The following is a 21,752-nucleotide window of genomic DNA, read 5'->3' on the forward strand; positions in this document are numbered from 1 at the left end:
GTGCCTGGTGGTACTTCCAAAGTTGGCGCATGCAGTTTCCTGCGGTAGAAAAAAAATTTCTATTTTCTACCACAGGGGTGCTCCTGATGGTAATTGGCAGCATGGCCACATTGTGCGTGCCTCCTGATTACCGCATAAAATAGGTGGCAGTAAGGGCTCAGGCAGTAAATAGCCACTCACTAATTTTAATATTAGCGCACGGCTATTTACTACCCCATTTTTTTAAAAGGCCGTTTTCCCACCACAGTAAAAACTGGCCCAGGCATGCCAATTTCACGTTTCAAAACTAGCGCAGGCCACTTTTTACCGTGGCTTAGTAAAAGGGCCCCTAAGAGCACTGATGTGGAGTTAAATTAATTACAAAACTGTTGACAAAATATCACAGAGAAGGTCAGACAGAGTAGGCTTCACATAGGGTGGCTCGTCTCCTTTGGTTTGTGTTTGTCAAAATATCGTGGAGAGCAAGTAATCAGAATGAAGCAATGTGTAAGATTTAATTATTATTTATCATGGGATGTTGCAATGCTAATAGAAAGAATATGAAAAAAAAATCCCTATGGTAGAGTTTGCAGTAACATTTCCCTAAAATAAATAGGAAATACATCTGACCTATTTCTAGAAGGGTTGTGTAATTAACGTCTTGGTTTGTTTGGATATGAATCAGAACTAGGAATGTGACACCATTGCATCCATGGAATAACCTAGATCATGCTACAGCATGTCAGTTCCTTCTGGATGAGTGTACAGTGTGTGATTTTCATTGGCTGAGGAAACCTAAGCTGTCCCAAAAGAAACTGATTCAGGTCGAGCTGTTTGCTCCTGTGCTAATCTAGCATCTTAAAATGAACCCGTGGAATTGATTTCACCTGTAAATATTCTCTGATGGAACATCAAGGAGCAAAACAGAGTTGTATGTGCCTTAGATAGAATTTGTTTGGCTAATTTCATTTACACATTCATTCATTCAGTTTTTATCATTCACTTATCTCATCAAAAAGTAATTTTATCAGACTACAACATGTCGATAAGCAACACATATTAAAAAGCATTCTAATATACATGGTAACTATAAATAAACACATATAAATAAAACAATAGTAAAATAAATACCTTACATCTATCAGGCTCATTTTCGAAAGAGATGGATGTCCATCTTTTGACATAAATTGGCACTTGGACGTCCATTTCTCAGAGACATCCAAATCGGTATAATCGAAACCCAATTTTGGACGTCTCTAACGGAAGTCCATCACAAGGACATCCAAATCTCAAGGGGGCGTATCAGAGGTGTGGTGGAGGTGGGACTTGGGCGTTCCTAAGACTTGGATGTCTTTGAGCCATAATGGAAAAAAGCAAAGACGTCCATGACTAAAACTTGGACTTTTTCACCAGGACCTGTTTTTATTACGAATAAGGCACAAAAAGGTGCTCGAAATGACCAGATGACCACTGGAGGGAATCGGGTTTGACCTACCCTTACTCCCCTAGTGGTCACTAACCCCCTCCCACCCTCATAAAAAATCATTAAAAATATTGATTGCCAGCCTCAAATGTCATACTTAGGTCCATGACAGCGCATGCAGGTCCCTGGAGTAGTTTCGTAGTAGGTGAGGTGCACTTCAGACAGGTGGACCCAGGCCCATACCCCCCCCCCCTGTTACATTTGTGGAAGAAACAGTGAGCCCTCTAAACCCACCAGAAACCCTCTGTACCCACATATAGGTGCCCCCCTTCACCCGTAAGGGCTATGGTAGTGGTGTACAGTTGGGGGTGGTGGGTTTTGGGGTTTTTTGGTGGGCTCAGCACACAAGGTAAGGGAGTTGTGTACCTGGGAGCATTTTATGAAGTCCACTGCAGTGCCCCCTAGGGTGCCCGATTGTTGCCCCGGCATGTCAGGGGGACCAGTGTACTAGAAATTCTGGCTCCTCCCACATCCAAATGGCTTGCATTTGGACATTTTAGACTTGGATGTCTGTGGTTTCGAAAATCACCAAAAATCAAAGACATCCAAATGCAGGGACGTCCAAATCCAAGGACGTCCATGGTATTTTCAAAACAAAAGATGGATGTCCATCTTTTTTTTTTTTAATGACCTTCTCCCCGCCTCCCCCCCCCCATCCAAATTCCGACTTAGACGTTTCTTTCGAAAATGCCCCTTCACGTCTTTTGGTGTGATTTAATAATCTATGTTTACTGTTAACTTAACCTTATTAATCAATGCTGTTTATTGCTTGTAAGCCACATTGAGCCCAAGCCAGTCTGGGATAATGTGGGGTATAAATATCATAAATAAATAAATAAATTCCAAAAAAGCACTAAGGGGGTCCTTTTACCAAGCTGCGGTAAAAAGGGCCCTGTGGTAGTGGTGGGGCTGTTTTTGCTGTGCACCAGGGCCCTTTTTACCACAGCAGGTAAAAGTCCCTAAAAAAGACATGGACATGCAGTAAGATTACTCTTACCGTGTGGCCATGCAGGGGGGGGGAGCACTTACTGCCACCTGTTGAGGTGGCGATAAGGGCTTCCACCAGGTTAGCACCACGCTAGAAATTATGGAATTATTTTCTGTAGCGTCGGAAATGGCGCACACTCAAGACTGAACTACTGCCAGGGGCCGCATTGGGCCGGCGGTGGTACTGGGTTGCCACGCAGCAACCCTTTAGTAAAAAGGCCCCCCAAATGCTTGAGAAAATAATAATGTTTTCAATTGTTTATTGAACCTCAAATAATTCAATCCCATTCTCAACTAGCTAGGAAGAGCATTCCAGAAGCCCTGCCTCAGAGAGCCATTTTCTGAGTAGTGGCCAGCCTCAGCAGACAAACTGGAAGGATTCAAAGAAAACTGGTCTCAGTAGATCTACGAGTGTGGCCAAAATCACAGTGTAGGACTCCCCTCATGCAAAACACAATGAATCAAACAACAGATCTTAATAGTCTTCTGGGTAAAAAAGTCAGTGTGGATCTGCTAACACAGGCAACATATTCTCTCACGGACCACGGTGGGCCAATAATCTAACAAAGGGGCTTTGTACCATCTGTAAAGCTTTAAGGGAAGACCACAACATAGGGTATTGCAATAATCTAATCGGCAAAGCAGTACAGAAATCAGAGAGAGGAATATGATGCCGCCTAACCAACGTAACTATCATTTAAAAAATATATTCCATGTATATACTTTTTTTCTTAAGACCTCTTTCAATCTTGGTTACTTGACCAAGAAATGTAAATTGATGATAAATGCGTTACTAGAGTGAATAAGTCTGTGGCTGAAAGTGATATCAACAGGCCTCTCCCCCCTGCTCCTCTGATGTCCCAGGGATATTGGGATCACCCCTCTCAGAGACCCACCCTGACTGGGCCTCCAGTATAGCCCACAGACCCAAAGTTTTGCCCATTTCATACTAGACCCATCTGTTGTTATACTCTAAAAGGACTGACCCTACCTCCCTTCACTGTTATATACTGAAATATGGACTGACACACGAAAGAACCAACTGAGCGTTAGATCATTGTATGAGTTTGAAAAAAAATTAAATAAGTTTATAAAATAAATAAAGTGAGCAACCCAAATCAAGACACTGGAACCTTCCAGCACCAGTAGTAGTTCTGATGAGGACATTTCTGATATTCCTGACACTAAGCTTCTGCCAGCTAATGCTAGTCAAATCACCACTCAACATCTAACACTGCCTACAGTGTTAATTTTTGCTCTTCAGTGCTTATTCAAGGGGTAGACACGCTTCCTTCATCTGAAGAAGGCACCTTTTTGATTTCAGAACCTCAGTTACTATAACTTTCTGCATAATTTTCATGATAGTCCAATGAAAGGTATCAGAACCTCCAGAGAATTCAGTTTTACACAATGCAAGTACATCAACTAGCATTCAAACCACAACTCCCAAAAAGCATCTTCAATATTTGTGAAAGTTTCACCACCTCCTGCACCTTTCCTTTCTAAAGATTTCAGTCAATATTGCTTAAAAAATGTTCACATGGTTAAATATTTGTAGTTTTCACTTACTTGGGAAAGTTTCTATGCATTTTTAAGATCACTCTTAATCTAGTTAAATCATATAAAAAGTACATTTGACTATGCCAATCCAATGTGTTTTCAATCTCAAAAGGATTGAATGGATCTAAAGGCAGCTTTGCTATTAAACAAAATATTTTATCCTAAAAGTAGATCTGGCTTTCTGAAATGTTTTACACTTATATGTTAAAGGGGGGGGGGGGGGGGGGGAATGGCAATTCTGAGCAGTGTACTTCTCTGTCTCAAGGTCTTTGATTGTATATTGCACAGCTGCATCTCTCTCCTGACTTTGGCTTTCATGGCTTTGTACCTGGTTCTGTTGGTCAACCATTTCATAGTCTAGGCATGCTATATGGTCATTGAGAGTAACATAGGAGAGGACAGCAGAAAACAACCCATTGATATCCAGGCTGTCCAGTTTATTTGGATTTGCTCTCAGCTTTTTCAATAGAAGCTCAAGATGAATTACATTGAGGTACAGTAGGTATTTCTCTGTCCCCAGAGGGTTTATAGTCTAATCCCCCTGTTTACTAAGCCGCATGGCAATGCTGACACAGCCCATTCACTGTGTTATTATTAGTGCACAGCAGCTGCTAGCATAGCTTAGTAAACAGGGGGGTAAATGTATACCTGAGGCAGAGGAGGGTTAAGTGACTTACCCATGATGACAAGGAGAACTGCGGGTTTTTCCTGTTTATATTACACAGATATACCAGTGTTTGGAGCATATCAGGCGACACATTTTATTTTTATGCCTTTGCTCTTTGGCTCTGGAGTTCTTTGCTCTAAGTAGCTTTTATGACTTGTTTGCCCTGCTAAATTTAGAGAGGGCTGAAGGTGAATTCCAAAGGACCACAATGTCTGGTAGGTGCAAGAGGAGTAGAATATTCTGCGGTGGCGGAGGAAGGAACTGCACAATGATATGGGAGACATAAGGTGAAAGCTGAAGCCTTCCCCCTGCATGACTGACATGAGCAAGACAGAAGGCAAGAATCGCTCCCCTCCCCCACACTGCCCCCTCTCTGCAACCTCAGCAAAATCATATTCTGTCTACAGGGCACATTTAAAAACAGGATGTTGGCCCTAATCTACCTTCCCATTGGCAACAAACCTGAAAAATAAAATGAAGATACAGCAAGAGAGACTTGCACTGGATCTTCTACTGAGGCACTGCAGAAATGCTCTTGGATTGAATGCAGCTTTCAAATGTATAAGAACAATCAGAATCTTTGCTAGAAATTTTCTGTTTGCTTGTTTTCTGGAGACAACGACCCCTTTTCTTCTCCCTAGGATCATTGCAACAAATTTCCAGCTACCCCCCACCCCCACCAGCTTAATTCCATGGTTTTTTTAGCAGGCAGTTTCCCTTTTACTTGTGAGCTTTTAGGCCAATCAGAGCCAAGTTTATGATCTGGTGCTGTAAGACTTCACCCACAGCTATGCAGAGATATTTCCCCTATCCCAAAGCTGCACGAAGGAGCAATTTTAAAAGGGAGATGTACAGTCTGCAAAATAACACAGTCCTCCCCCTTCTGCTCCTTCAAGAAAAAGATCCTTATTTGTACTAACTCTATCAGGGATGAATGCAAAAGATGGGTACGTTTCCCCAGTACCTCTTGGATAAAATAATATGGTTACCGTTTTAGTCCACTTTAAGGTAATAGAAATGAATCAAATCAAAAAAAGAAGCTAAGATGATACTTTTTTTTCTATTAGACTAATACATTTTTTATTAGCTTTTGAAGGCTGCAACCTTCTTCCTCAGGTTAGGAATGAGCAACAGATGACAATATCAGAATACAAGTCAGTCTCCGACCTTTGCTAATCTGACAATCCAGCATTTCCATCAAACTCCTCCACCCCCGGTGACATTGTCACGTTTATTTCTATTAAAACTCTTTTTAGAATAAGCAGATATACAGTAATGATGTAATGATGTTTTAGGGCTACAACCATGCTGCAGAATGTGCTATAGTGTTGTTAATAATGAAAATTGGGAACTCTGTGCCTTTGTTTATGCTTTGCTTGAGGGGTCTATGCAGTCTTTTCTGTATTATCCAACTTTTCACTTATCTGACAACAGGTTGGTCCCATTTACATTGGACAATCGAGACTGTACTGTATATGAGTGAACTATAAAGCATTCCAATGACAGTGTCACAGGGAAAGGGAAAGGTGGGGAGATGGAAGTGAGATACAGAGAGAGAGATGGTTGGGTGATCAGAGGGTAACAAAGCAGTTTAATTTTATGGTCTATAAGCCAACTGGAAACCCAGAGCTTTGATGTGGAGTGGAGGAGTAGCCTAGTGGCTAGTGTAGCAGACTTTGATCCTGGGGACCTGGGTTCAATTCCCACTACAGCTCCTTGGGACTCCAGGCAAGCCACTTAACTACTACTACTACTATTTAACATTTCTAAAGCGCTACCAGGGTTACGTAGCGCTGTACAATTAACAAAGAAGGACAGTCCCTGCTCAAAGGAGCTTACAATCTAAAGGACAAAAAGTGCAGTCAATCAAGATTGAGGCAGTCTAGATTTCCTGGATAGAGGTACAATGGTTAGGTGCCGAAAGCGACATTGAAGAGGTGGGCTTTGAGCAAGGATTTGAAGATGGGTAGGGAGGGGGCTTGGCGTATGGGCTCAGGGAGTTTATTCCAAGCATAGGGTGAGGCGAGGCAGGAAGGGCGGAGTCTGGAGTTGGCGGTGGTGGAGCCTTAAGGGTACTGAGAGGAGGGATTTGTCCTGTGAGCAGAGGTTACAGGTAGAAGCGTAAGGGGAGATGAGGGTAGAGAGGTAGTGAGGGGCTGCAGATTGAGTGCATTTGTAGGTTAGTAGGAGAAGCTTGAACTGTATGCGGTACCTGATCAGAAGCCAGTGAAGTGACTTGAGGAGAGGGGTGATATGAGCATATCGGTCTAGGCGGAAGATAAGACGCGCAGCAGAGTTCTGAACGGATTGAAGGGGGGATAGATAAGTACCTGTATATAATATGCAAATCTCTTTGAATGTAGTTGCAAAAACCACAGAAAGGCAGTATATCAAGTCTCAAAAACACACTGACACACTTAACCCAACACAGTCTGTGTTTCAGCAGATACAACCCTCTGCCTGAGAGAACACCAAAATATTTCATCATCTTAACTTCAAAAGCCTTACATTCCTGTAGAAAACTTTAAAATAATCCAGGAGTGTAAGACCTTTTAGGATAAGATGATGAAATTTTGGCCTCAGCAAAAGAGGTTTTAACAGAGATCTGAGTTTCCCATCACCTTATAAATCATAAAATTATACTGTTTTGTCCCCTTCTGTTCACACCTCCCTGTTTCTCACTCCCACCCCCTTCCCCTTTCCCCATGAGCCTGTCATTGAAATTCTTTTATCTGTAGTTTTTCACACATTGCTGACATGACAGAATACTAGACTAACTTCAGGAGTCAGCACTTACACTAGCTCAATGGCTGATGTAAATGCTTGCACCTAACTGCTTGAATTCTAATACCCATATAAGTTCTAGGCACACCCCTAAACTGCCCATGCCGCTAACGACAAAGCAGCAAACGAGGAGAGGATCTCTATGGAAAAGCCAGTCCAACCAAGGTGAAGTAGAAGTTGACACAAAGATCAACCAACGCAGGGAATGTTGCTTAGAATACTTTATTGAAGGTACCAGCAGGGCTTTGTTTGAGGGGGTACTGAGTACCGACACCTTTTCCATTGTCTGCTAAAATTGACCCATGGACCCCAAGTTTTAATGAACAAGTTCAGGCTCTACACACCAATTCTGCCTTGTCATAGATTCTGTGACTGGTTGCAGGGGGCCTAGCTATTGTGGGGTGGGTCCCTCAGTGATCACCCCACCCTTGAAGGGTGGCCTAGCATCTGAGTACCGTCACCTTTATTGCTAGAAAAGATGCACTGACACACTTGACCCGACACGGGCCGTGTTTCAGCGGATACAACCGTCTGACTGAGAGATCACCAAAATTCTTGACAAGACAAGATTGCTCTTGTGGCTGGTATAAAAGGTGGTAATGTCAAGAACAGTAGCAGAAGAAAAGGTGCTGATGAATCACAGAGTGAAGTCACAACTGAGCCACAGTATTCTCTGGACTAATTGCATTCCAGCACCCAAACAGCCACCTTAAACTAGATCAAGTTTGGGGAGAGTCCATATCCATACTTCTCAAGGTCAGAGGAAGTTCTTCTGTCAAGAGTAGGCGGGAGGGGAGGTATATAAGGGAAGGGGCAAACCCCAGATTAGTATGAGAGAAGGAAGACTCATTCAAGCCCAACCCTGTGTACGGTTGCCACAGCGTTCACCCAGGCTGCAAGCCCTCAGGAAAGAGGAAGGCAGTTTGCAAACTTAACAAGGAACAACTTAATGCTGCCAGGAAAACACTCAGCCCCACCTGAATTACAGCTTGCTCCCAAAGTACTGAATCACATCAGAATATCCTAATTATTTAATTGTACATCAACTGCTAACGTTTCATACCATGCAGCCACAGGAAATAAAACATGTTATATGTTGCCTCACTCTAAGTGTGTCAAATGGAGGCTTTAAAATATCAATATGTTTGTTCCAAAGCCTGGTTGAGGGGATTATTTCTCTGTTTAGACTTTATGTTTTTCTATGATGTATATTTTTAAATAATTTTTTATATATATTTTCAACAAAAAACATAGGAATCAGCAGTGGGCCCTTACTCTCTCAATATTGAACAAACACTTTCACTGTGTACAGGGAGGGCTAATTTACACTGAGTTTAGCACGTCAGTTGTTTTCAAAAGATGGCTCTTATGATTAAAAAAAACAAAACATCTTTTGCCATTTTCTCTTCTGAGTGCCCTGTCTCTAAAGGTTGATGCTATATCTCTGAGTAATCTGGGTCTCACTCCCAGCACTAGTTCAGTTCCAGGAGGTCTGGACACCCCCCCCCCCCCCTCCACCTGCTTTAGACCTGGGTCACAAAACAGAAACTTCTATGGGTCTCTCCACTCAGTTTCTCCAACTCACACAGTCACTGGTGTCAACACTGGCTGGAATAGAGATCCGGAAGCAATGGGGAGTAACGCTGGTAGGGCTCCAGAAAAAGGAGGACGGATTGAGCCAGCCGGGTTGAAAGCAATGGAAGTAAAACCCAGCTGGCTCAATTACTTCCATTGAAAGCAATTGCTTTCCATTGAAAGCAATGGAAGTAAAACCCGGCTGGCTCAATCCGTCCTCCTTTTTCTGGAGCCATATGGTAACCCTAAACGCTGGGGCTTCTTGAGGGCATTCTGCCAGTCCAGGGGAGCAAGCGTCCTCACTCCTGCTCCAAAGAACCACACAATGCTGCAAATATTTTCTTTTTAATGAAAACTCAACTTTACTAACTTTCTGAAACAGGCAGTTCAGCCTTTTATAACTCCATCTGTATAGTCATCAACTTGTTTTAGCAATCCTTCTCATTCAAGATTGTGTATTACAACCTCACAACCTCAACCACTTTCCAAACTTGATTTACTTTGCAAACTGCCAGCATTTACATATGTACAGCACCACCTGTTCTTTACCCATCCCTTTGGGCTATCATTAATCCAGGCCTGCTCCTAATAATCCTGATCGCAATCCAGTTCTCCTTTTGGCTGCCCTACTTCCAACAATTCACTTCTCAGAGCTGCAGCCTGGCCTTGAACAGGCTTCCCCTGCTCTGACTACCCACCCCGAGCATCTTACTCCTTCTCAGTTGCTACTGTTAGGGGTAACAATGACTCCTTAAGTTCAACCCAGGTTTATTCAGTCACTCCAGGAACCCCCTCTCCTCCAAGGGTCCTGGCAGGGTACAGGCAACCAAAGACCCTGTGTTCCCTACTGAAATCCTTTTTATTAACTCTAACTCCTCCCCAACTAACAATCACTCCCTCAAACTCTTTTCCTCTGCAATTTATCCCCTGGGCTGGATTCTCACGTTTTAAACCCTCCCCAGAGACTTTGGAGAGTTCTACATACCAGCATTAGTAATCCCCATTACAATGTGGGATTACATCTGTTTTTCATGTTTCAGTGTGATACCTGGAGTGGTGGAGTAGCCTAATGGTTAGAGTAGTGGATGGAGAATGAGGGGAGCCCACTACAGCTCCTTGTGACCTTGGGCAAGTCATTTAATCCTTCATTACCTCAGGTACAAACTTAGGTGGTGAGCCCTACAGAGACAGAAAAATGCCTGCTGTACCTGGATAGCTTTTGGGTTTGCAGGCAGCATATAAAAAATTAAATACAAAATCTTGAGCAACATCTGCTTCACGAAGATGCAAGATGGCGGGAGTGGTTGAGGAGAAGGAGCTTTGACAAACAGCGTCAGCTATGAAATACAAATTGGACTGAAGCGAGAGCCTTACTGATTTGATTTGAAAGCCCACCTCTTTAACGTTGCTTTTGACTCGTAACCACTCGCCTCCACCTACCCTCCTCTCCTCCTTCCTGTACACATTAATTGATTTGATTTGCTTACTTTATTTTTGTCTATTAGATTGTAAGCTCTTTGAGGAGGGACTGTCTTTCTTCTATGTTTGTGCAGCGCTGCGTACGCCTTGTAGCGCTATAAAAATGCTAAATAGTAGTAGTAGTAGAACTGCTCTGGTTTGCTGTGCTGCTGCCTGGTCTGTAATGGAACAACAGTGCTTGGAGGTTGCCACAGTTAATTAGACCTCATTACATCAGGCTCATGCTAACTTTGCTGCATCCACCAAGCAGGTTCATTTTACATTCCAGTCCCAGAATCCTGAGGAGGAGATGGGGACTGGATTGGGGGGGGGGGGGGGGGGAGGCTTTTATTCCCCATTGAGCTGCACATGATTGCTCAGATCTGTACTATAAAAGGGAAAAGGAAATGGGACTTGATATACTGCCTTTCTGAGGGTTTTGCAAATACATTCAAAACGGTTTTCATAATTCAGGTATTTATTTTGTACCAGGGGCAATGGAGGGTTAAGTGACTTGCCCAGAGTCACAAGGAGCTGCAGTGGGAATCAAACTCAGTTCCCCAGGCTCAAAGTCCACTGCACTAACCACTAGGCTACTCCTCCAGGAAGTTGTCTTCCGTCTGATGGGGCTAGCAGCAGGGTATGCACACAATGTGGAGATCAAGGTGGTTTAATGAAGACAAGAGATTGCATGACGTCAAAAAGCTGAAGCAGTCTCCCCCCCCCCCCCCCCCCCCACAGCCATCATATTGGTGACACCAAAACAAACTATACGCTGCCGCATGCTTGTTGGTAGCATTTATTTTAAATCTCTGTTATAGAAACTTGTCGGCTTGTGCAGCATATGGATTTACACAGAGGAATGGAATAACCTTTCATCGGTTAGAATAGTAATTAGTTCTAAACTATAATTGGTGTGTCATTTCGAGGGGCTGGTAATAGGGACACCCTACCACTGTGGCAGGGGAGATGGATGCTAGCAGGCTGCGACTGGGGAGGCGGCAAGCACCTTGAAGGGTGGGGGTAGGAGGGAGAGAAGGCGGCTGCAGGGGCTCAGCTTGGTGATTTACCAGCTCCAAGGCTTTTATTCAACGCCGGGTAGAGAAAGGACCGTGACTTGGTTTCTGAGGCTCTCTTTGGTTTATTGCTGTGTAACCCCAGGGCAGCACATCACCGAGCTGGGGAACAAGTTAAGAGTTCCACCCCACCCCGGCTTCTTTTGTGGTCACAGCTGCTATTGTTTTTATGTACAAATATCTTTATTGTCATTATAAGCAAAAATAAAGGCATATGGGGGGGGGGGGATTCTATATATAGCGCCTAAAAAATCTGAGTGGAAAACATTTCTGCCTAAGCGTATTCTATAAGTGATGCCTAGATTTAGACACAGTATATAGAAAATACTTAGTTAATATTCCAGTGCCTAAAACTGCGCTCGTCCTTTTACATCAATGAAAACATGGCACAAATCCCGGCACATAGATTTAGGCGCACTGGGCCGTATTCTATAACTACATGCGTAAATTTTAGAACGTCCATTTCCCCATAACCAAGCCCCTTTTTACCTGCACGTGTTAGAAGTTAGCTGCACTGCGTTACAGAATACACTTAGCGAGTTGTGTGTGTAAATTCAAATTCTTGCCAATTAGTGCTCATTATTACTTCTTAAGTGCTGTTATAAATGCTAATTAGTTTGAGCCAATTAAGTTACGCATGTTATTATTGAATATGCCTGAAATTCAGTGTGGATCTCTAGGTGCGCCACTGAAATCCACAATACAACATTGCAAATAACAAAGCAAGCTCTGGAGCACTGACAAATACATTTTGAATGTAACTTTCACCCCTTCACAAACCCCTCAAAAACTCCCCAACCCCCCCCCCCCCCCCCCGATCCCCTCCTACCAGAGAGAATGCAAAACCTAGGAGGTTTAATAAAATAATAAAAACCTCACAACTTTGCTATTGTTTTTAATAGCAATTGCTATTGTTTTGCTATGACCAATATGGCAGCAAACTCCACCCACTGGCTTCAGTCCAGATAATGAGCCAGATAGGCTCATGTCTCTTCCTGTTATCAAACCTCCATGGTGGAGATCATATGCTACTATCCCTTTCTAAATCAGGACCCCTCCACCCACAGGAGGACAGCTGTGAGTCCTTCTGACAAAGAACAGTGCTCATGTCTCTGGTCTCTGGGTAAAGAACCCCTTCAAACTTCAGCCACCAGCATAGGGTTGTCATGAACCCTTTGCTCATTCAGAAGGGATAAGTAGAGAGGTGTGGTAGCCGTGTTAGTCCACTCTTAAAGGTTATCAATAGAAATCAAACAAAATAAAACATGGAAAAGGAAATAAGATGATACCTTTTTTATTGGACATAACTTAATACATTTCTTGATTAGCTTTCGAAGGTTGCCCTTCTTCCGATCTGAAAAAAGCTAATCAAGAAATGTATTAAGTTATGTCCAATAAAGAAGGGATAAGGAAACAAAATGAAAACAAATAACTGCTGTAGTTTTAAAGCTGGAAGGCAGTAACCCTCCATCCCCCCAAAAAGATCATTGGTTTAAAAATACAGTATATTTTCTTCTAGAACATAAAGAGAAAGAGAAATCGCACAAAAGCGGGATCATACTTCTAGGACAGGGAGGCTAATCTCACTGGGACAACTACCTTAAGATCCTGCACTTTGGAGGGTTTCTCTTCTGGAGCTGAGGCGTAACCACAGGTGGGTCAGGATGGCCTGGGCCCAGCCCATCCACTTTCAGCTCAGGACCTTCCAGCAGTGGTGGACTGTTTGTGTAGCTGGCAGGGATCCCCAAGCCCCATCAGCTGAAGGCATCCAAAGCCTGCCATAAGCCCCCTCAGCCAACCGTGCAGTCAGTGGCATCATCCATGCTGGCACTTGCTCACTTTTTGCAAGCGCTCAGTTCATAAGAGAGAACTAAGCATGCATGGAGTGTCTCTTGTCAGTGGCTGGGACAGCTGCTGCTGACTGCTGTGGTTGTCTGGAGGGAGTTCTGGCAGGCTTTGGATGTCTTCAACAGGCAGGGCATGGGGATCCCTGCCAGATAAGGCATTTAATTGTTAAGTATTATAAGTTGAGATGGGAGGGGGGAGAACAGGAGGGCGCAAGCAGGGAAGAGAGAAATAAATTGTGCCCACCCAAAATTTGCCATCTGCCAATGCTATTGTTCTGGAGTGTGGCAAAAATTGTACCACAGAAAGGTACAGTGACAGATCCCCTCTCCCCCACTACTCTTCAACCTGTGAGGTGGGGGTTGGGAGGAGATACATAAATAGGGGGAAAATTCTTAAGTAGTTACAGATTAAGATTCATGCCAGATCCTAATCCCAGAGCAGCTCAAACACCATCTGACCAGCCTGCTCCTCTAGTTCTGTGAACAAACATTCTGCTTAAACAAACTCTCCCAAGAATGAGTGCAGGGCAAACCCAATTCTCTCCTTTTAGTATGCAACACAGAAAGAATATTCAAATGCTGGTCTCACCTCAGGAACAGTGACATAAACTCCCTGCCCTGCCAGACACTATGTGAAGAAACATGAAGCCCTGAAAATATTACACCACCAAAATTCTTCCAACTCCCAGGCCTAAAACAGCAAAACCTCTACCTATGAAAACGCAGCCCAGCAGATACTAGAATACCAGTGAGCAGCTGAAGACTGGACTGCTTCAAATCCCCCATCTTAGTCACACATGCAAAGTACAGCACAGATAGAGCCTCACCAAAAACAGAATAAGTGACCACAGAGACTACAAACAGAAAGATGCAGACAAAAATTGAACTGGAGACCCCGTGAAGCCAGAGTCTGCATGCAATGCAATGGTGAAGAAACAGAAACACAAATGCATTTCTTATTGCACTGTGCAAATACAAAGGCATTAGAGATACATACCTCCCAAAACTAGCAGAGAAAACCCAAAGACTTCCCACAAAAGAATGAACAAGAAAAAAAAAATTTGGTAGGAAGAGGAGAAACGGCAGCACAGCAACAAAATAAGAAACCTAATCAGAGACAGGGACAAAAGTGGGCAGCTGGAGATTCCTGAAATTGTCTTCTCTTTGCCTGTAATTATTTTCTTTTGTGTTCTCTGTATTCCTTTAGTGACACAGACACAGACTGTTTTATGTCAGTGAGGTTTCCTGAATGTGAATCTCAGAGAGCAGGAGCCTTGGCAGACAGGGAATGTAGAGGAAAGGTGAGGGAGGCACTGCAGCAGGTCCTGGCACAGCTCCATGGCTTCCCTCCGCAGACACGCTGTCATGTTTGCAACACAAGGATACTGAGAATTACAAATGTGTATCCATCCTCACCTTAAATCTGCTGCTCCCTTGGTCTTTGCAATAATGGGGGACTGGTGCCCTATCCGAGAGCTTCTTTAGGCACCTCATTCCCCTTATGCTTCCTGCTTTTCCTCTAGCATTGTAGACAAATCTTCTGTAGCCTGTGGGCTGAGACCTAGGGAAGCCGGGTTCAAATCCCACTGTGGCTCTTTGGGCGTCAGTCAGCTGATGTACAAACTCAGACTGTAAGTCCCCCAGAGACAGAACCCCACTGTACCTGAATGGAGCTCACCTTGAGCTACAACTGAAAAAGATGTGAGCCAAATAAATAAAGGTCCAAATCCCAAAGAGAAAACCAAGAGTCTTCCATAGGAGGGGGAGCCAGGCTTAATCTCATATCTGTGACCAGATGACCACTGTATTGTATTTATTTATTTGGCTGATGTGCCAAACGTAAGGGTGGAAGGAAATGATGCATCAAGACATTTCAATGTACTGTAAAACATGGTTTTAATAAATCAAGTCCCAGACGTGTAAACTCAACACAGTAGAGTCGAAACACAGACTGTGTTGAGTTAACATGTCTGGGACTTGATTTATTAAAACCACGTTTTACAGTACATTGGAAAGTCTTGGTACATCATTTCCTTCCACCCTTGATCATCTGGCCACAGATATGAGATTAAATCCAGCTCCCCCTCACCCCAATTAAAAATACAGAAATCCTGCTAAAGCAAAAGAGTAGAGTGGTCTATGATAAGAGCCACCCACCAGGTATCAAAAACCTGCAATTTTTGGTGACTATATGCAAACACCAGTAAGATCTACTGTGCCCACCCTTGTCAGGGCCGGTCCTAGGGTCTCTGGCGCCCCCCTGCAGACTATCAGTTGGCACCCCCCCCCAACTTCTCCTTTCTCTTTTCTCCCACCCTGCCCCTGTCCAGCGATTCTTCTTCGCCGCCATCCCCCTCCCATTTATGGCCACTTGCCCACCCTCTTCTCCCCCCAACATCCCCCTTTTTCTTCTTGCCACCCTGCTTGGTTTAAGTCTTTTTTAATTTACCTCCGTCCCAGCGGCCGCGTCATTTCAAAGCCCTGCCCGTCTCTAGCCTTCCCTCCCTTCGTGAGTTCGTTCCCTCAGAGTCCCGCCCTCGAGGAAATGACGTCAGAAGGCGGGACTCTGCGGGAACGAATTCACAAAGGGAGGGAAGGCTAGAGACGGGCAGGGCTTTGAAATGACGCGGCCACTGGGACGGAGGTAAGTAAAAGATTTAAACCCCCAGGGGCAGTGCGGTATGGCGGTGCAGCACCTCAGCGGCGCTGTTGAAGGCAGGCGCCCCCCTGCAGTGCTTACCTCGCTTACTGGGTTTGACCGGCCCTGACCCTTGTACTGGAGTATGGAGATCAAATGCCGAATTCTTATTAGAGCACATTAAAGGCACACCTCAGGATCCTGACAGAGCCCAATGTCATGGGAGTAGATATGTATTTCCTCAGTGGGACACTCTCAAACTGGCGCACTGGCCAGCCAAGACCAGTTCCAGGAAAGCAGGAGCTCCCAGGCCTAAAACAGCAAAGCCTCTGAAAACGCAGCCCCATTTCAATTGCTCATTTCTCCTTGCTAGCCCCAAATGTTAGATCCGCTTTTTCTCCCCCATCTTAGATTGAGGGGGCTAAGAATGCTATCCAACCTGCCCCCTGTACAGACTACTGCTTAATGATTTCACCTGTATTAAGGGATAAGGTAAAAGATTCGTATTACCTTCCCATCATCTTCCCCATCAAAGTTATTTCTTGTGAAAATCCACTATCTCCTGCCCCTTCTCTCTTACTCGGCTGCTGGGTTGTCTATCTGTCCCTCTGCCATTGTCCAAACACTGCTGCAGCTGCGGTTAGAGAGGAGAGCAAAAGTGAAAAACCAGCTTGGAGACTGATCAACCAGTGGCAAAGGGGCAGGGCAGGGAAACTGTCTGCAAGCCCAGATAAGGAAACCGAAAAGAGACCAAGAAACAGCCAAAGAAAGCAGGATACACAAGGGTAATTTAAGCAATTCAACAGTAGAAAAGCCCCCCACCCCCGAATCCGCCTTTAAGCTACTTAATTGGAAATCTCTTCTAGGGGATCCACTGCTGCTGCTGCTGCTGCATAGTATGGACATATAGAGGTATTGGGGAGGGGCAATACCTGTCGGGCTGGAGTAAGGGTGCCATCCACGTCAAAGAGACACAGGATGCTGCTTGGGCGCTTCTGCAACTCCGGGTTTGCCATTTTTGGCAGCTCCTGAGCCGTTGACAGCACTATGAATGGAGAGGGAGTGGAGGAGGCAGGTCCGGGTAGGAAGGGGGTGGTGGCCGTGCCACAACCAATGAGAAGCGAGGCTGGGATTACATTCCGGACCAGCCCCTCAGCGAGGGTGCCGCCTCCACAGCTGAGCTCAGTCGGGCTGAAGGTCAAACAACCCCTCCTCCCCACACCATGGCAGCCTGCCAGCCCGCTGCTCAGAAGGGCCCCCAGTTACAGCCCTTGAAGGTCTTTTACTTACACTGGGTGAAATGTACGGTGCAAACAACTGGCCTAAGGAAATGTACTGATGTCTTTTCAAATATTTCCCTCTGTGTTGGATCTGTGCCCTGCATTATTGTCTGGCATTTACAGAGCTGTGAAAACAAAACAAACAAAAGTCCCATAAGCGGGGGGGGGGGGGGGGGGGGGGGGGGGGGGGGGGGGCAGCGTACAGTGTGTGTAATGTCCAGGTTAATGTCCACCTGAGCACCAGTGATCATCGGATAGTATGGTTTCATTTAAAAACAATTAAAAAAAAAAAAAGCAAAGTTGTACCAAGCTCAACCGGCTGAAGTTAGTAAAATGAAGAATGATCTGATAGGGTGGCAGGAGCTAAGGGAAGTGGAAAGATGGTGGGATAAAACTGAAAAGAGATGTGACAATGGCGGAGTAGCTTAGTGGTTAGTGCAGCAGACCTTGATTCTAGGGCACCGGGTTCGATTTCCACTGCAGCTCCTTGTGACTCTGGACAAGTCTTTTAACCCTATATAAACCTCTGTAGTTACAGAAATCTGGGCAAGTCGCTTAACCCTCCATTGCCATAAGTACCTGAAACCCCCATGCTCTCTTATATGATAAACAAGCCCTGCCGAGTGTATCCTAGGATGCACTGTGTGGGTGGGGTGGAGGGGGTCTCACTAGACCACCAGGGAATTTTTTTGGTAATGTGTGTGTGTGTGTGTGTGGGGGGGACTACTAGGCTACCAAGGAACTTGTGTGTAGGGAGTGGGATGGAGGGGGACCACTAGCCCACCAGGGCTTTTTTTTTAATTAGGGAAAGGGGGTTGAGTATGTGGGGGTAAGGTGGGAGCCACTAGACACCAGGGGTATGCTTGGGATGGCAGGAAGAGGTGTAAGGGGGTAAGGGGCTGATGCATGCCATGGCATGCTTGTGTTTTTTTTTTAAATGTCAACTTTCCTGTCAATGTCTGAACCAATCACTGTTCAGGCACTGACAGGATAGTTGAAAGTTTAGCACTGAGCTGCAGATTACTGCTGCAATATTAACGCAGCATTAATTTGCATGCTCAATAGTTTGAGCATGCCACAACATTTTTTTAGTGCTAATTTCACAATACAGTGAAGACTCTAACCTTTGAGCATCAGCCCAAGAAAAAGAAATCAGCATGACAAAAGGGGGAGGGGAAAGATGGGTATAAAAGAGCACTGCCAGCTCATGGGGTTGTAGTACCATGAGCCAACCTATGCTCTGGTGTCCCCCCATCAGTGCCTCCCCATCCCACCCCACCTCTGCATTGGGGACCTCCTCCTCACCCCCTATCATTGGTTCTCTCTCTCTCTCTCCTATTGTGTAGCATCTCTATTCTTCCTCCCTTCTCCCTGGGTCCAGTATAATCCCCTCTCTCTCAAACCCCCACCGCCACAGTGTACCTTAAAATGTTTATTTTCGTCTCAAGGTCTCCAGCAACAGCAGCAGTGATTAACATATACAGCCTGTGGCTGGCCCTGGAGTCTTCCCTCTGCCGTGTCCTGAGCATCTGACATACCTTCCTGTTTCTGCATGGGTAGGACACAGCAGAGGGAAGATTCTGGGACTGGCCACTTTCTGTGAAAGTACATCACTGCTGCTGCCATTGACCTTTGAGAGGGAAACATTTAAAGGTATACTGGGGGGGGGGGGGGGGGAGAGAGAGAGAGATTCCATATCAAGCAGATCAATCCATAGACTGGTGGGATGTGTCCATCTACCAGCAGGTGGAGATAGAGAGCAATCTTTTGCCTCTCTATATGTGGTCATGTGCTACCAGAAAATCCTCAGTATTCTCTCTATCTAGCAGGTGTGTGGTCACACGCAGCAGCTCTGGCTTGGTCTCCACGCCTATCTACTTAGGCTTTGTTGAGTACCTGGGGTTGAGGGCTCTTCGTGAGCAAGTGTAAACCTGGTGGGTGCCAGGTCCCTCCTTTTCTCCCCCCTCCCGCTGGCTCCATTAAAAAAAAAACATAACACTGGGCTGTGGGGGGTTCTGAAGCAGTGACATGAGCAGCAGGACATTTTGGTGCCCTTCATGTAGCACACCCTGAGCTGGCTCACCTGTTATGCTGGCTCTGCTAAAGATGTGACACGACCCTCTCAGGTATGTCAGGGGACAGGTGGAAGGCTAGAGGTGGATTTATATGACTGTAAGGAGCTGAAGATCAATGTGCGGAAAGAAAAGTGGGCACCATAGGCAAACCTTCAGCCTTACACTCCTTTCCCCCAAATTAACTTTCGGACCCCTAGCCTGCAGACTCTACCCAAAATATTGATAATTAAACTCAACATTCCTTTTCATTCTGCCACACCAGTGTAGCTGAGAGTGTTGTGTACCTTCTCGAGTAGCAGATGGACGTAGAGATACTGATTTAAACCAGGGACATCACTGGTATAAGGGCTGGTGCAGACTGGTGAACCTCAGTATTCTCTACCTCCAGCAGATGGCACAGATAGTACTGATATGTACAACCCATACCCCCAGATGATCCAAGTGCTTGGTTTCCTAACCCCAAGCTTTGGTTCGAGGACCCCAGCGCTCGGTGAGGTGGTTTTGGTGGTGGTCACTGCAGGTCCCCTCTGAAAAAAGTGGGCAGTTCAAGACACTCTACAACGCATGACATAACAATCTTTCGGAAATCACTAAAGACCAATTTATTCAAGAAGGCATACCATAATGATCCAACCTAAACACCTGAATCATACAACACGACGACACTTGCTACCAGACCAGGACACTTAATTTCTCTCCTAACCACCTAATTCACTCTGTAACTCATGTACTTTAGCGCAACTACCACTCTGTATTTCTCATACCAGAATTGGCGTTCGCCATCATGGTACTATGTAAGCCACATTGAGCCTGCAAATAGGTGGGAAAATGTGGGATACAAATGCAACAAATAAATAAATGCAATCGACCTGGGGACAGTGGAGCTTATATCCCAGCAGACGTAGGGTCAAGGGTGTTACTCCATCTACTTCATGGTGCCAAAGAAATGGGGAGTCTTTCAGCCTATCCTGCAGTCAACACTGCCTTGTGGGTTCCCCAGTTCAGGATAGAGACTCACTGAACTCTATGGTAGCCTTGGTCAAATTGGGTGAGTTCCTAACATCCTTGAATGTCTGAGAGGCTTATTTCCACATTATTATTATTATTATTAACATTTGTATTAATTTGGCTTATTTCCGCATTGCCAACAGAGGTCTTAATTGGCATAATGCGACACCCTGAAGGTTAAAGATAATCCTGATCACACATAAATTTTGTAGTTAAAAGACAGCGGGGGGGGGGGGGGGGGAGGGAAGGGGGAAGGGATCTCTCCGGGCTATCAGAATACAAGCCAGGAGGGAGATTGGGGAGAGAGGGGTGAAGGGGTAAACAATCGGATGGTATCATTGGAAAGAAGAGGGAAGGAGGGGTGGGGGCAGTGGCGTAGCAAGGGCGGGGCGGTGGGGGCGGTCCGCCCCGGGTGTCATCGGGTGAGGGGGTGCTTCGCTCCCGCTGCTCCGCCTTTAACATTTTTTTTCAAAGCGCCGGAGAGTGGCAGGCAGCGCGCCTCGCGTCTGCCCTGCTAGTAAAGAAGATCTCGCTGACGTCGTCGTCCTTCCCCGAGTCCCGCCCGCCCTCGTGGTAATAGGAAGTTGCCTCAGAGGGGGGCGGGACTCAATGTGGGAAGGGCGGTGACGTCAGCGAGATCTTCTTTACTACCAGGGCAGGCGCGCTGCCTGCCACTCTCGGCGCTTTGAAAAAAAAATGTTAAAGGCAGGACAGGGTAGGAGCAGCAGGAGAACGGATCTCAGGGGGGGGGACTCAGAGGGGAGAAGGGGATTGGGGAGAGGTGGGGGACCTCAGAGGGGTGCTTAAAGGGGGTTAGGGAGGGTGGGGAGCTCAGAGAGGGGAGAAGGGGATTGGGGAGGGGTGGGGGACCTCAGAGGGGTGCTTAAAGGGGGTTAGGGAGGGTGGGGAGCTCAGAGAGGGGAGAAGGGGATTGGGGAGGGGTGGGGGAGCTCAGAGGGGTGCTTAAAGGGGATTAGGGAGGGTGGGAGAGCATCAAGGAGGGGAGAAGGGGATTGGGGAGGGGTGGGGGAGCTCAGATGGGTGCTCAGAGAGGGGAGAAAGGGATTGGGGGAAGGGGAGGGGAGTGCTCAGGGGAGAAGGGGTCTGAAGCTGGAACTGGGGTCTGACATGGGGGCAGGAGGGAAAATGGGTCCGGGGCTGAAAGGGGGGAATGCAAGGCATGTGGTGGATGAAGGGGACTGGAACTGGGGGCAGAGAGAGAGGGGACAGATCCTGGATGGAAGGGGGGCATGTGAGGGAGGGCAGACCCTGGACGGATGGGAGAGGGAGGGCAGACGGATTGAAGGGGCAGAGAGAAAGGGCAGATGGTGGATG

General features: G+C 45.8%; 1 protein-coding gene across 2 annotated transcripts in view; it reads right to left on the minus strand.

The window, feature by feature from the left end:
• LOC115458695 (phosphomannomutase 1-like) overlaps window positions 1-17,081 on the minus strand; it is a 43,966-nt gene extending 26,885 nt beyond the window's left edge. The window contains exon 1 of one of the 2 annotated variants that reach the window (XM_030188523.1): window positions 16,987-17,081. In XM_030188523.1, the coding sequence (XP_030044383.1) occupies window positions 16,987-17,070 (84 nt within the window). In that variant the 5' untranslated portion in view covers window positions 17,071-17,081. Of the gene's footprint in view, window positions 1-14,832; window positions 14,912-16,986 lie in introns of those variants that run through there. The other variant, XM_030188524.1, reaches the window with a different exon arrangement.
• Between the last annotated feature and the right edge of the window lie 4,671 nt (window positions 17,082-21,752).

This window comes from Microcaecilia unicolor, unplaced genomic scaffold (genome assembly GCF_901765095.1).
Source record: "Microcaecilia unicolor unplaced genomic scaffold, aMicUni1.1, whole genome shotgun sequence".
NCBI classification, from domain to species: domain Eukaryota; kingdom Metazoa; phylum Chordata; class Amphibia; order Gymnophiona; family Siphonopidae; genus Microcaecilia; species Microcaecilia unicolor.